The sequence below is a fragment of the Lithobates pipiens genome, unplaced genomic scaffold (assembly GCF_037356315.1).
Source record: "Lithobates pipiens isolate NorthernLeopardFrog02 unplaced genomic scaffold, aLitPip1_a1.2 Scaffold_16, whole genome shotgun sequence".
Lineage (NCBI taxonomy): Eukaryota > Metazoa > Chordata > Amphibia > Anura > Ranidae > Lithobates > Lithobates pipiens.
In genome coordinates, this window is record NW_027507748.1 from 166,385,716 (window position 1) to 166,400,197 (window position 14,482).

The window sequence follows — 14,482 nt, forward strand, 5'->3', positions numbered from 1 at the left end:
GTAACGCACTCAGGCCTATGTACCGTAGCACCCTATACCAAGTTACCAGTCCTTATAAGAACTTTTGTGGACCAAGCAGGTTGTGTGTTAGTGATTAGCAGACTGTACGTCAGTCCCTATACCGCTGAAGGACTGCTGCAGTATAGGGCAGCGGTCAGCAGTAGTGCACGTCAACCCTATGTATTGTGGACCGATAGCGGTCCTTACAGAACAGCAGACTGTACTGCACTCAGGCCTATGTACCGTAGCACCCTATACCAAGTTACCAGTCCTTATAAGAACTTTTGTGGACCAAGCAGGTTGTGTGTTAGTGATTAGCAGACTGTACGTCAGTCCCTATACCAATGAAGGACTGCTGCAGTATAGGGCAGCGGTCAGCAGTAGTGCACGGCAACCCTATGTATTGTGGACCGATAGCGGTCCTTACAGAACAGCAGACTGTAACGCACTCAGGCCTATGTACCGTAGCACCCTATACCAAGTTACCAGTCCTTATAAGAACTTTTGTGGACCAAGCAGGTTGTGTGTTAGTGATTAGCAGACTGTACGTCAGTCCCTATACCGCTGAAGGACTGCTGCAGTATAGGGCAGCGGTCAGCAGTAGTGCACGTCAACCCTATGTATTGTGGACCGATAGCGGTCCTTACAGAACAGCAGACTGTACTGCACTCAGGCCTATGTACCGTAGCACCCTATACCAAGTTACCAGTCCTTATAAGAACTTTTGTGGACCAAGCAGGTTGTGTGTTAGTGATTAGCAGACTGTACGTCAGTCCCTATACCAATGAAGGACTGCTGCAGTATAGGGCAGCGGTCAGCAGTAGTGCACGGCAACCCTATGTATTGTGGACCGATAGCGGTCCTTACAGAACAGCAGACTGTAACGCACTCAGGCCTATGTACCGTAGCACCCTATACCAAGTTACCAGTCCTTATAAGAACTTTTGTGGACCAAGCAGGTTGTGTGTTAGTGATTAGCAGACTGTACGTCAGTCCCTATACCGCTGAAGGACTGCTGCAGTATAGGGCAGCGGTCAGCAGTAGTGCACGTCAACCCTATGTATTGTGGACCGATAGCGGTCCTTACAGAACAGCAGACTGTACTGCACTCAGGCCTATGTACCGTAGCACCCTATACCAAGTTACCAGTCCTTATAAGAACTTTTGTGGACCAAGCAGGTTGTGTGTTAGTGATTAGCAGACTGTACGTCAGTCCCTATACCAATGAAGGACTGCTGCAGTATAGGGCAGCGGTCAGCAGTAGTGCACGGCAACCCTATGTATTGTGGACCGATAGCGGTCCTTACAGAACAGCAGACTGTAACGCACTCAGGCCTATGTACCGTAGCACCCTATACCAAGTTACCAGTCCTTATAAGAACTTTTGTGGACCAAGCAGGTTGTGTGTTAGTGATTAGCAGACTGTGCGTCAGTCCCTATACCGCTGAAGGACTGCTGCAGTATAGGGCAGCGGTCAGCAGTAGTGCACGGCAACCCTATGTATTGTGGACCGATAGCGGTCCTTACAGAACAGCAGACTGTAACGCACTCAGGCCTATGTACCGTAGCACCCTATACCAAGTTACCAGTCCTTATAAGAACTTTTGTGGACCAAGCAGGTTGTGTGTTAGTGATTAGCAGACTGTGCGTCAGTCCCTATACCGCTGAAGGACTGCTGCAGTATAGGGCAGCGGTCAGCAGTAGTGCACGGCAACCCTATGTATTGTGGACCGATAGCGGTCCTTACAGAACAGCAGACTGTACTGCACTCAGGCCTATGTACCGTAGCACCCTATACCAAGTTACCAGTCCTTATAAGAACTTTTGTGGACCAAGCAGGTTGTGTGTTAGTGATTAGCAGACTGTACGTCAGTCCCTATACCAATGAAGGACTGCTGCAGTATAGGGCAGCGGTCAGCAGTAGTGCACGGCAACCCTATGTATTGTGGACCGATAGCGGTCCTTACAGAACAGCAGACTGTAACGCACTCAGGCCTATGTACCGTAGCACCCTATACCAAGTTACCAGTCCTTATAAGAACTTTTGTGGACCAAGCAGGTTGTGTGTTAGTGATTAGCAGACTGTACGTCAGTCCCTATACCGCTGAAGGACTGCTGCAGTATAGGGCAGCGGTCAGCAGTAGTGCACGTCAACCCTATGTATTGTGGACCGATAGCGGTCCTTACAGAACAGCAGACTGTACTGCACTCAGGCCTATGTACCGTAGCACCCTATACCAAGTTACCAGTCCTTATAAGAACTTTTGTGGACCAAGCAGGTTGTGTGTTAGTGATTAGCAGACTGTACGTCAGTCCCTATACCAATGAAGGACTGCTGCAGTATAGGGCAGCGGTCAGCAGTAGTGCACGGCAACCCTATGTATTGTGGACCGATAGCGGTCCTTACAGAACAGCAGACTGTAACGCACTCAGGCCTATGTACCGTAGCACCCTATACCAAGTTACCAGTCCTTATAAGAACTTTTGTGGACCAAGCAGGTTGTGTGTTAGTGATTAGCAGACTGTGCGTCAGTCCCTATACCGCTGAAGGACTGCTGCAGTATAGGGCAGCGGTCAGCAGTAGTGCACGGCAACCCTATGTATTGTGGACCGATAGCGGTCCTTACAGAACAGCAGACTGTACTGCACTCAGGCCTATGTACCGTAGCACCCTATACCAAGTTACCAGTCCTTATAAGAACTTTTGTGGACCAAGCAGGTTGTGTGTTAGTGATTAGCAGACTGTACGTCAGTCCCTATACCAATGAAGGACTGCTGCAGTATAGGGCAGCGGTCAGCAGTAGTGCACGGCAACCCTATGTATTGTGGACCGATAGCGGTCCTTACAGAACAGCAGACTGTAACGCACTCAGGCCTATGTACCGTAGCACCCTATACCAAGTTACCAGTCCTTATAAGAACTTTTGTGGACCAAGCAGGTTGTGTGTTAGTGATTAGCAGACTGTACGTCAGTCCCTATACCGCTGAAGGACTGCTGCAGTATAGGGCAGCGGTCAGCAGTAGTGCACGTCAACCCTATGTATTGTGGACCGATAGCGGTCCTTACAGAACAGCAGACTGTACTGCACTCAGGCCTATGTACCGTAGCACCCTATACCAAGTTACCAGTCCTTATAAGAACTTTTGTGGACCAAGCAGGTTGTGTGTTAGTGATTAGCAGACTGTACGTCAGTCCCTATACCAATGAAGGACTGCTGCAGTATAGGGCAGCGGTCAGCAGTAGTGCACGGCAACCCTATGTATTGTGGACCGATAGCGGTCCTTACAGAACAGCAGACTGTAACGCACTCAGGCCTATGTACCGTAGCACCCTATACCAAGTTACCAGTCCTTATAAGAACTTTTGTGGACCAAGCAGGTTGTGTGTTAGTGATTAGCAGACTGTACGTCAGTCCCTATACCGCTGAAGGACTGCTGCAGTATAGGGCAGCGGTCAGCAGTAGTGCACGTCAACCCTATGTATTGTGGACCGATAGCGGTCCTTACAGAACAGCAGACTGTACTGCACTCAGGCCTATGTACCGTAGCACCCTATACCAAGTTACCAGTCCTTATAAGAACTTTTGTGGACCAAGCAGGTTGTGTGTTAGTGATTAGCAGACTGTACGTCAGTCCCTATACCAATGAAGGACTGCTGCAGTATAGGGCAGCGGTCAGCAGTAGTGCACGGCAACCCTATGTATTGTGGACCGATAGCGGTCCTTACAGAACAGCAGACTGTAACGCACTCAGGCCTATGTACCGTAGCACCCTATACCAAGTTACCAGTCCTTATAAGAACTTTTGTGGACCAAGCAGGTTGTGTGTTAGTGATTAGCAGACTGTACGTCAGTCCCTATACCGCTGAAGGACTGCTGCAGTATAGGGCAGCGGTCAGCAGTAGTGCACGTCAACCCTATGTATTGTGGACCGATAGCGGTCCTTACAGAACAGCAGACTGTACTGCACTCAGGCCTATGTACCGTAGCACCCTATACCAAGTTACCAGTCCTTATAAGAACTTTTGTGGACCAAGCAGGTTGTGTGTTAGTGATTAGCAGACTGTACGTCAGTCCCTATACCAATGAAGGACTGCTGCAGTATAGGGCAGCGGTCAGCAGTAGTGCACGGCAACCCTATGTATTGTGGACCGATAGCGGTCCTTACAGAACAGCAGACTGTAACGCACTCAGGCCTATGTACCGTAGCACCCTATACCAAGTTACCAGTCCTTATAAGAACTTTTGTGGACCAAGCAGGTTGTGTGTTAGTGATTAGCAGACTGTACGTCAGTCCCTATACCGCTGAAGGACTGCTGCAGTATAGGGCAGCGGTCAGCAGTAGTGCACGTCAACCCTATGTATTGTGGACCGATAGCGGTCCTTACAGAACAGCAGACTGTACTGCACTCAGGCCTATGTACCGTAGCACCCTATACCAAGTTACCAGTCCTTATAAGAACTTTTGTGGACCAAGCAGGTTGTGTGTTAGTGATTAGCAGACTGTACGTCAGTCCCTATACCAATGAAGGACTGCTGCAGTATAGGGCAGCGGTCAGCAGTAGTGCACGGCAACCCTATGTATTGTGGACCGATAGCGGTCCTTACAGAACAGCAGACTGTAACGCACTCAGGCCTATGTACCGTAGCACCCTATACCAAGTTACCAGTCCTTATAAGAACTTTTGTGGACCAAGCAGGTTGTGTGTTAGTGATTAGCAGACTGTGCGTCAGTCCCTATACCGCTGAAGGACTGCTGCAGTATAGGGCAGCGGTCAGCAGTAGTGCACGGCAACCCTATGTATTGTGGACCGATAGCGGTCCTTACAGAACAGCAGACTGTAACGCACTCAGGCCTATGTACCGTAGCACCCTATACCAAGTTACCAGTCCTTATAAGAACTTTTGTGGACCAAGCAGGTTGTGTGTTAGTGATTAGCAGACTGTGCGTCAGTCCCTATACCGCTGAAGGACTGCTGCAGTATAGGGCAGCGGTCAGCAGTAGTGCACGGCAACCCTATGTATTGTGGACCGATAGCGGTCCTTACAGAACAGCAGACTGTACTGCACTCAGGCCTATGTACCGTAGCACCCTATACCAAGTTACCAGTCCTTATAAGAACTTTTGTGGACCAAGCAGGTTGTGTGTTAGTGATTAGCAGACTGTACGTCAGTCCCTATACCAATGAAGGACTGCTGCAGTATAGGGCAGCGGTCAGCAGTAGTGCACGGCAACCCTATGTATTGTGGACCGATAGCGGTCCTTACAGAACAGCAGACTGTAACGCACTCAGGCCTATGTACCGTAGCACCCTATACCAAGTTACCAGTCCTTATAAGAACTTTTGTGGACCAAGCAGGTTGTGTGTTAGTGATTAGCAGACTGTACGTCAGTCCCTATACCAATGAAGGACTGCTGCAGTATAGGGCAGCGGTCAGCAGTAGTGCACGGCAACCCTATGTATTGTGGACCGATAGCGGTCCTTACAGAACAGCAGACTGTAACGCACTCAGGCCTATGTACCGTAGCACCCTATACCAAGTTACCAGTCCTTATAAGAACTTTTGTGGACCAAGCAGGTTGTGTGTTAGTGATTAGCAGACTGTGCGTCAGTCCCTATACCGCTGAAGGACTGCTGCAGTATAGGGCAGCGGTCAGCAGTAGTGCACGGCAACCCTATGTATTGTGGACCGATAGCGGTCCTTACAGAACAGCAGACTGTACTGCACTCAGGCCTATGTACCGTAGCACCCTATACCAAGTTACCAGTCCTTATAAGAACTTTTGTGGACCAAGCAGGTTGTGTGTTAGTGATTAGCAGACTGTACGTCAGTCCCTATACCAATGAAGGACTGCTGCAGTATAGGGCAGCGGTCAGCAGTAGTGCACGGCAACCCTATGTATTGTGGACCGATAGCGGTCCTTACAGAACAGCAGACTGTAACGCACTCAGGCCTATGTACCGTAGCACCCTATACCAAGTTACCAGTCCTTATAAGAACTTTTGTGGACCAAGCAGGTTGTGTGTTAGTGATTAGCAGACTGTACGTCAGTCCCTATACCGCTGAAGGACTGCTGCAGTATAGGGCAGCGGTCAGCAGTAGTGCACGGCAACCCTATCTATTGTGGACCGATAGCGGTCCTTACAGAACAGCAGACTGTACCGCACCCAAGCCTATGTACCGTAGCACCCTAGACAGACCAAGTTACCAGTCCTGATAAAGAGCTTTGTGGAACAAGTGAGTTGTGAATGATTAGCAGACTGCAGCAGAAGGGCAGCAGTCAAGTATAATATTCTTTCTATATTTGGAAGAAAGAATATTATACGTGTACAAGCCTATTACCGTACCACTGATACCAGTCCTGAAAAGAACCTTTGTGGAACTAATAGTAACAGCAAGTCTTTAAAATTATCCTCACTGCCTGACAACACTGCTTCCTGCCTGTCCCTATACAAATTGGCAAAAAAGAGTAGGCTGGAACGATTAGCTGGAACAGCTCTTTTGTGGACCTGATAGTAACAGCTAATGATGATGATGATGATGATGATGAAGAAAGACTAATCTGGCTGAGCTGTCCCTAAAATAGCAGCATACAGCGCTCTGTCCCTTTATCTAAACTGACAAAAGAAACTCAGGCTGCTGACCTAACACCTATACCAGTCCTGAAAAGAACTTTTGTGTACCAAATAGCTAGCGTTTTCTCTGTCCCTACTCCACACAGGATCCTTTCCCTACAGTGACAGAAGAAAGAATGTAAAATGGCCACCGGATCGGGTGTATTTATAGGTTAGGGGGAATGTCCAAGTGTCCATGAGCTGTCATGTCTCAATTGGTTGTCCTGTAACACATGATAAACGTGTCACGAAAGGTTAAAGTTCTTGTATACATTAAACACGTAAGTCCGCCGGGGCGAACGACGGAAAAAGGCGTTCGAACCCGCGGACGGCGAAAGTCGGAAATTCGCCGCGAAACGACCGCCGGGCGAACCGTTCGGCCATCACTAATCTGGATGATGCCTGCAGCTACAGACATCATCCAGATATCTTTTTTTCAGCCAGTGATTCCCTGTAGCCGCTGGATTGCTTTCACAGGCAGTGGGAGGGGACGTCCCCACCCCCCCTTCTGCCACCCATCTGTGCATCTCCAGGCTCTCCTGTGTGAAGCAGCTTCGGGTTATCACAGAATTGGCCAAGGACCCGATGGTCCCCTGGCAATCTCTATAACCCTGGGAGGCTGGAAGCAATGTCATGACATCACTTCTGCTTTTGGCAGATACAAACACTTCCAATTCTTTTTCCTAGAATGCAGAGATTGTTTTTGATCTCATGCTTTCCAGGGTAAAGGAGATATATCTATAAGCCCCCAGACGTCTCCATAAAGAGGACCTGTCATGCCTTATTCCTATCACAAGGTATGTTTACATTTCTTGTTATAGGAATAAGTGATCAAAAAAATAATAATTGATGGGATAGTGTAAAATAAAAAAATAAAAATTGAAAGCATTCCCATCCCCTAGAGCTTACGTGCAGAAGTGAGCGCATATGTAGGTTGTGCCGTATATGTAAATGGTGTTTGCATCAGACGGGAGGTATCGCCACAAACATTATAGGCAGAGCAATAATTCTAGTCCTATGGAGTCGCCTATGGAGATTTGTGAGTACAGTAGTTTGGTGCCATTCCACGAGCGTGCACAATTTTAATGAGTGACATGTTAGGTATCTATTTACAGGTGTTATGTCATTTTTTTATTTTTTATTTTTTTATATTTTTGCATTAAAATTCATTAAAGTGTATCTTTTCCTAAAAAATTGCATTTAAAAAATTGCTACGCAAATACCATGTGACATAACTAATTGAAATGACCACATTTTATTCTCTGGGGTCTGTGCTAAAAAAACATATATAATGTTTGGGGGTTCTGAGTAAATTTACTAGCAAAATACAGATTTTTACAGGAGAGAAATGTCAGAAATGGCCTTGGTGGGAAGGTGTTAAATAATCCCAAGGTTAGCCATGGCCCTCTATATTTGAGATAAATGCCCAGATGCTCACACGTAAAGAAATCCATGCATATCCAAAAGTAGAATAAAGGCACTCATAGGTCTTGTAGAGGAAGTAGATCAAAGCAGCAGAATTTTTTTTTTACTTGACAATTAAGAAAAAGGACTCGGGACAAGGGTTATTGGCCCACTTTTTTTCATCCAGATGCTAATGCAGTATCTTGCCGTGCATGTTTAAAGCAATATTTCTCAACTCCAGTCCTCAAGTACCCCCAACAGGTCATGTTTTCAGGATTTCCCTCTGATGAAACGGCTGTAGTAATTACTAAGGCAGTGAAACTGATCAAATCATCTGTGAAAAATAATGGAAAGCCTGAAAAACATGACCTGTAAATGTATTCATCAGTTTAGGACGATATAGGGTCTTCTACATATTTTTCTATTTTTCAATAGGCATATATTGATTGGTTTGCACACAATGTATCGTGTCTACAAACTATAGGATAGATTTAGGGACTTTTTGTTTTGTTTTTACTGTTTTTACTGGCATTGCGACATTGTGGCAGACAAATCTGACCCCAAATTACACTTTTTGGGGACCAGTGACATTTCTACATTGATCAGTGTTTTAAAAATGCACTGATCAATATATAAATTACACTGGCAGGGAAGGGGTTAACACTAGGGGGTGATCAAGGAGTTAAGTGTGTTCCCTGGGTGTGTTCTAACTGTAAGGGGGATTGTCTACCAGGGGCATGACAGAGATCACTGTTCCCGATCACTGGGAACGGAAGATCTCTGACATGTCATCTGGCAGAACGGGGAATCGTCTTGTCTACATAGGCAGTTTCCCGTTCCGCCTCTGTACACCGCAATCGCGGGTCGCCGCCGGAACCACAGGCACCCGCTATCTCCTGTGCAAAGGCCGACGTGCACCTATGGTGGTTTGCGCAGGAGAGCCGACCTGCCACAGTATAATGGCGGTGGCTGGTCAGCAAACTGTTAAAGTGTGAACTTTTGAAGATAGATTCCCCACATCTAGCTCTAAAAAGATCTTCTGAAAAACTTTAAAGGTATATTTTAGGTTTTTGGGGTAGCTCAGGCTTAAAACATAAATGAGTCCCATAATCATTCTTTTTGATACAAAATGAGAGTGCTATATGAAAAAAATGCACTATACCAATATGCTGGTTTTTCCTGCCAATGCAGCATAAATATGGTATATTTGTTTTACAAATATAATTACATTTACAAAGTGGGTGGGGTTTTAGGTTACATAACGTTGAATGTCCAATATCTCAAAAACCGAACAAACAGAACTTTTTTTTTTATACAAATCAGCACAAATGCAGCACAAACAAATTGTATATTTGTTTTTAAAATGTAAAAACTTGTGGTAGAAAGTGGGAAAGGTTTCATTAATTATAATGCACAATATCTCTGAAACCAAACCAGCACATGGGTTCGTTTTTTCAGCACAAATCGGCACAGATGCAGTATAAACCATGCTTTTTCAATTTTAATAACATTGGGTGCAAAGTGAGAGGGGCTTGATGTTACATAATTTGAATTCCAATATCTCAAAAACAGAACCGGCTGAAATAATCATTTTTGTGACACAGCCCCGGAAGGATTTACCCCCTTTCTGACCAGAGTGGTTTTTGCGATTCGGCACTGCATCGCTTTAACTGACAATTGCACGGTCATGCGACGTGGCTCCCAAACAAAATTGGCATTCTTTTTTTCTCACAAATAGAGCTTTCTTTTGGTGGTATTTGATAACCTCTGCGGTTTTTATTTTTTGCGCTATAAACAAAAAAAAGAGCAACAATTTAGAAAAAAAATGTTTTTGCTATAATAAATATCCCCCAAAAATATATAGAAAAAATGTTTTCCCTCAGTTTAGGCTGATACGTATTCGTCTACATATTTTTTGTAAAAAAAAACGCAATAAGCGTTTATTGATTGGTTTGCAAAAAGGTTATAGCGTCTACAAAATAGGGGATAGTTTTATGGCATTTTTATTATTATTATTTTTTTTTTTACTAATAATGTGGCGATCAGTGATTTTTATCATGACTGCGACATTTTGGCGGACACATCGGACAATTTTGACACATGTTTGGGACCATTGGCATTAATACAGCGATCAATGCTATAAAATTGCATTGATTACTGTAAAAATGTCACTGGCAGTGAAGGGGTTAACCACTAGGTGGTAGTGTAGGGGTTAAGTGTTCCTAGGGGCGTGTTTCTAACTGTATGGGGTCATGACTGTGTGTGACACCACACTGATCGCTGCTCCCAATAACAGTTCTTACCTTTCAAGGGCATTGCATGGCTTTGTAACGATATGGAAAAATCTTTGTCTCTGGTGGTGCTCTTTTGTCGTGATGGGCCTCAAGCCTATGGGAACAGCCTTGTGCAGGCTTGCAAAGTTCCAAAAGATGTCAAACTTTTTAAAATATACATCATGAAACTTGTGCGGTTGCATGTTTGGCAAATATATGCGTCCAGCAATTTCAGCCAATGAAAAGATTTTTTTTTTTTACATAAATGTAACTCAATTAGAATATGGAAGCAGACATACCTTAAAACTTTTGTCTACATTACTCAATATTATACATTATTTTTGTAAATGTAAAAGGTGTGTTTTAAGAACTAATAAAAATTAAGTAAGGTAATTAACATTTATTTTTATGTTGAAAATTATAATTTTTTAATGTTAAAATGACAAGCCAACAGAATCATTTTTATCAGTATAGTTACATTTGTCCAGCTTGAACCAAGACACCACCACTAGTGATTGCTACTACACAATAGGTCACCCGCTGATTGGAACAGATGGGGATCATGATGTCACCGACCCACCATTTTGTTCAATCAGAGAACATTCATTGAGAAAATGCAGTGAAACTGTTGCAGTTTTTTTTGGTCTGGCTCCCAGCTGTTATGTAAAAGTGATCTGGCTGGCTGTAAAGTTGCTAGATCACATTTACATTGACACCCCCCAATCCCCATTTCACCCTTCCTGGAACCCAAGACTATCTTAAAATGCATGCCCTTAAAGTGGTTGTAAACCCTTTACAACCACTTTAACCTACAGGTAAGCCTAGATTAAGGCTTACCTGTAGGTGCTTGAAATATCTCCCAGACCTGCATGGTCTAGGAAATATTTGCAAATTGCCATACAGTGATTTCTCTGTGCATGCGCCGGAGTTAGAAAGGGTACGCTGTGCCGTTTCTAGCTTGGGTCATGCCGTTAAAGGCGGCTCCCGCGCGCATGCACGATAGTGATGCCACGCAACTCTGGCCAGTCACAGAGCCGGAGTTTGCGGCCCCGGAAGGAAGAGGGGGAAGAATGGACGTTCGCTACTGGCGAGGAAGACGGGGACATTGCGGGCTTCTCCTGCAGGTAAGTGTCACATAATGGACTATTATACGATGCATAGTAGCCTATTATGCCTTACCTTTGCAGGGAAACAAAAAGGAAGTAACACCCATACTTCCTCTTTAAAGAGATTGTAATGGTAAAACAAAAACATCTCCATACTTACCTGTACTGTGCAATGGAATTGCACAGAGTGGCCGTGAACCTCCTCTTCTCAGGTCCCCCACCAGCACTCCTGGCCCCTCCTCTCTGTCCAGTGCCCACATGAGAAGCCGCTTCCCATGGGGCACTCGTGCTCGCTCCCAAGCCCTGATGCTGCATCCATTGACACAGACAGCATGACTCGATCCGCCCCCCCCCCCCCCCCCCGCACCCTCATCACTGGCTTTGATTGAAAACACTGGGATTCATATTTACTGACTATTACCACCTGCAAATGCTCCTGTTAGGTTAGAAGATGATTGGCTACCATGCAGAGCTGCACCAGATTTTGCACTTTTCAGTTTTAGTGAACAAAACCCTGTGTGTCATTTTGCTAGCGCAGATTATGAGGTTAGAGTGCATATAAAGTATGCTGTGATATTTTTGTAATGCATTTTTCAGAAATGCAGGGAAATATTTTAACATGGGTTCCTATGGAACATGTTCACATCAATGCATTTTTGTGCCTCTGCGTTTTTGGAATGGGTCGGGGACTTTTTTTCCCGCAAAATGCAGTGTTTTGCATGTAATTGAATTCAATGATTTTGTACACTGTATATAGCTGGTTGCTAAGGAGGGGGCCGGGAATGCCGGCCGCCGCGTCGTTGACAACCGATGAGTCATCAGCTGTCAGCTGGCTTCCTGCTCAATGTAAAAAAAAAAAAATGCCGGTGTTGTGACATATAGAGTCCGGCCATCGAAAAGTGTCCACCCCGTACTGCGCAGGTGCATCGCTTGAGCAGTACGGAGCAGAAGAAGATTCGGAAAATCTCCGAAGATGAACGGCGCCTGCGCCAGGAGTCGAGGTGCAAGCCCCACCATCCAAGTGGACACAGGGCTGCACATATTAGAGGACCCCTCGCGGGCTCGCTTCGCTCGCCACGCTTCGTTTGCCACGCTTCAGCGTGGGGGTCCCCCCAAAATCCATACCAGACACTTATCCAAGCATGCAGCCCGGCAGGACAGAAAAGGGAGGGATGAGCGAGCGCCCCCCCCCCTCCATAACCATACCAGGCTGCATGCCCTCAACATGAGGGGATGGGTGCTTTGGGGCAGGGGGGGCACTGCTCACCTCCCACCCCAAAGCACATTGCCCCATGTTGATGGGGACAAGAGCCTCTTCCCGACAAACCTTGCCCAGTGGTTGTCGGGGTTTGCGGGCGGGGGGCTTATCGGAACAAGGGGGTACCCAGATCCTGCCCCCCCATGTGAATGGGTATGGAGTACATTGTACCCCTACACATTCACAAAAAAAAAAAAAAAAGCAGTGTAGTGTTAGAAAATACAGTAGACAGTTTTGACAAGTCTTTTATTAAAAATCGTCTTCTTCTTCTCTGCCTCTTCCAGCGGTCTTCCTCCATCTTCTCCCCCATCTTCATCCTCTGGTCTTCTCCCCCTGCTTCTTCTTCCACTCTTCTTCTGTCTTCTTTGTCTGGTTTTCCTCTTCCTCTGCCACCGCTCCCGCCGAGGACCCCCCTCCGATGCTGCGTTCCGCTGATCTGTCAGCGCCAATGTCCTGCATTTATTAAATAACGAGGGGGTGATCGGATTATGTCATCCTGAGGCCACGTCCCTTGTGACATCACTGCCTGGGGCATGATGGATCCATGATGTCACAAGGGGCGTGGCCTCAGGATTACATAATCCAATAGGGAGATTGGATGAAAATAGGGTCACCATCTATCAGGATTTGGCAAGGGATCAGACCAGATAGCAGCGGATGTCAGTGGACATGTCACCGCTGCCCCTTAGGGGTGAATGGAGTGACCGATCAGGTCCACCTGAAAAACTGACAGGCAGGCATGATCGGAAAGCCTGTGTGCCCAAAGAATCTATTTTTAATTCAGTATATATTTATCATTTATCATACTGAACATAGATGTTGAAGCAACAAAAGGCAAGCATGCACTGACCTGCCATAGGCTGTGGCCTTAGAAAGTGAATAGTTGAAGGAAGTGAGATACACTTTTTCATTTTATTTAAGGGTTTATAATGTGTGTACAGTTCACTTTGTTTTAGTGTTCCAATCTAATTTAGTTGTCTTCTTTTTCTCTAGGCGCTTATGGAGTGGTACTTAAATGTCGACACAAGGTAAGAAAGATAGATTACATGCAATTTTTCTGCTCTATTGCAAGTACACTGCTTGGTAACTAGGGAAGCATTGACCGTGTATCTACCAGGATTGTAATGGTTAATGTTAACACAGGTGAAAATTTGAGTTATACACATTTTTGCTGACCCTTCCTAAACTCCTGCACCCTCTTTTTTGCTCGCTTTTCCTTTTCCCTTTTCCACCCTCCCTTTTTTGACTCTCTCTCCCTGTACTCTTCCCCAAAACCGCCCCACAAGCCCTAAAACTAAAGATTACATATTATTCTCTGACCATTAATTCCAAAAGCCACTGCTGAAAAGCTGTATATAGAGTTATTGCTTTTCTAAGTTATTCACTGCTTATCTTCCACATTATATCTAGTATTATATGTTTTACAAAGAATATTGTTAACCTGTTTTAACCTGACATGAACATTTAGCACTCATAAGAGTTCCATTTACAAAAATGTTAAATTTAAACCCTTCTTGTAGTTGGGCAAATATTTACTGCTTGTTTTGATCCCACTATGACTAATGGGCAGTAATTTTTTAATACAGAAACCTTCCACATCAGCCTCTTAGCGCTGTTGTTAAGTTTGGGAAAATATATGTATGTTTTTTTGTTTCCAATCTTTTTGATTGAAGTTTTTGACAGTACAAAAGAAAGGGTACCAAAGTACAAAATTGTATCAATTGTACAAATATTCAAACAAGTGCTTTGTTAAAGAGGAAGTAAACCCTGATGGGTTTACTTCTTCTTTGTCTCCCTGCAAAGGTAAAGCATAATGGACTACTGT

At 45.3% G+C, this 14,482-nt stretch overlaps 1 protein-coding gene across 6 annotated transcripts in view; it reads left to right on the forward strand.

The window, feature by feature from the left end:
• CDKL5 (cyclin dependent kinase like 5) overlaps positions 1 to 14,482 on the forward strand; it is a 532,110-nt gene that overhangs the window by 224,524 nt on the left and 293,104 nt on the right. For all 6 annotated transcript variants that reach the window (XM_077480758.1, XM_077480757.1, XM_077480763.1 and 3 more), the window contains one exon: positions 13,651 to 13,685. In XM_077480758.1, coding sequence (XP_077336884.1) covers positions 13,651 to 13,685 — 35 coding nt within the window. The remainder of the gene's footprint in view (positions 1 to 13,650; positions 13,686 to 14,482) is intronic.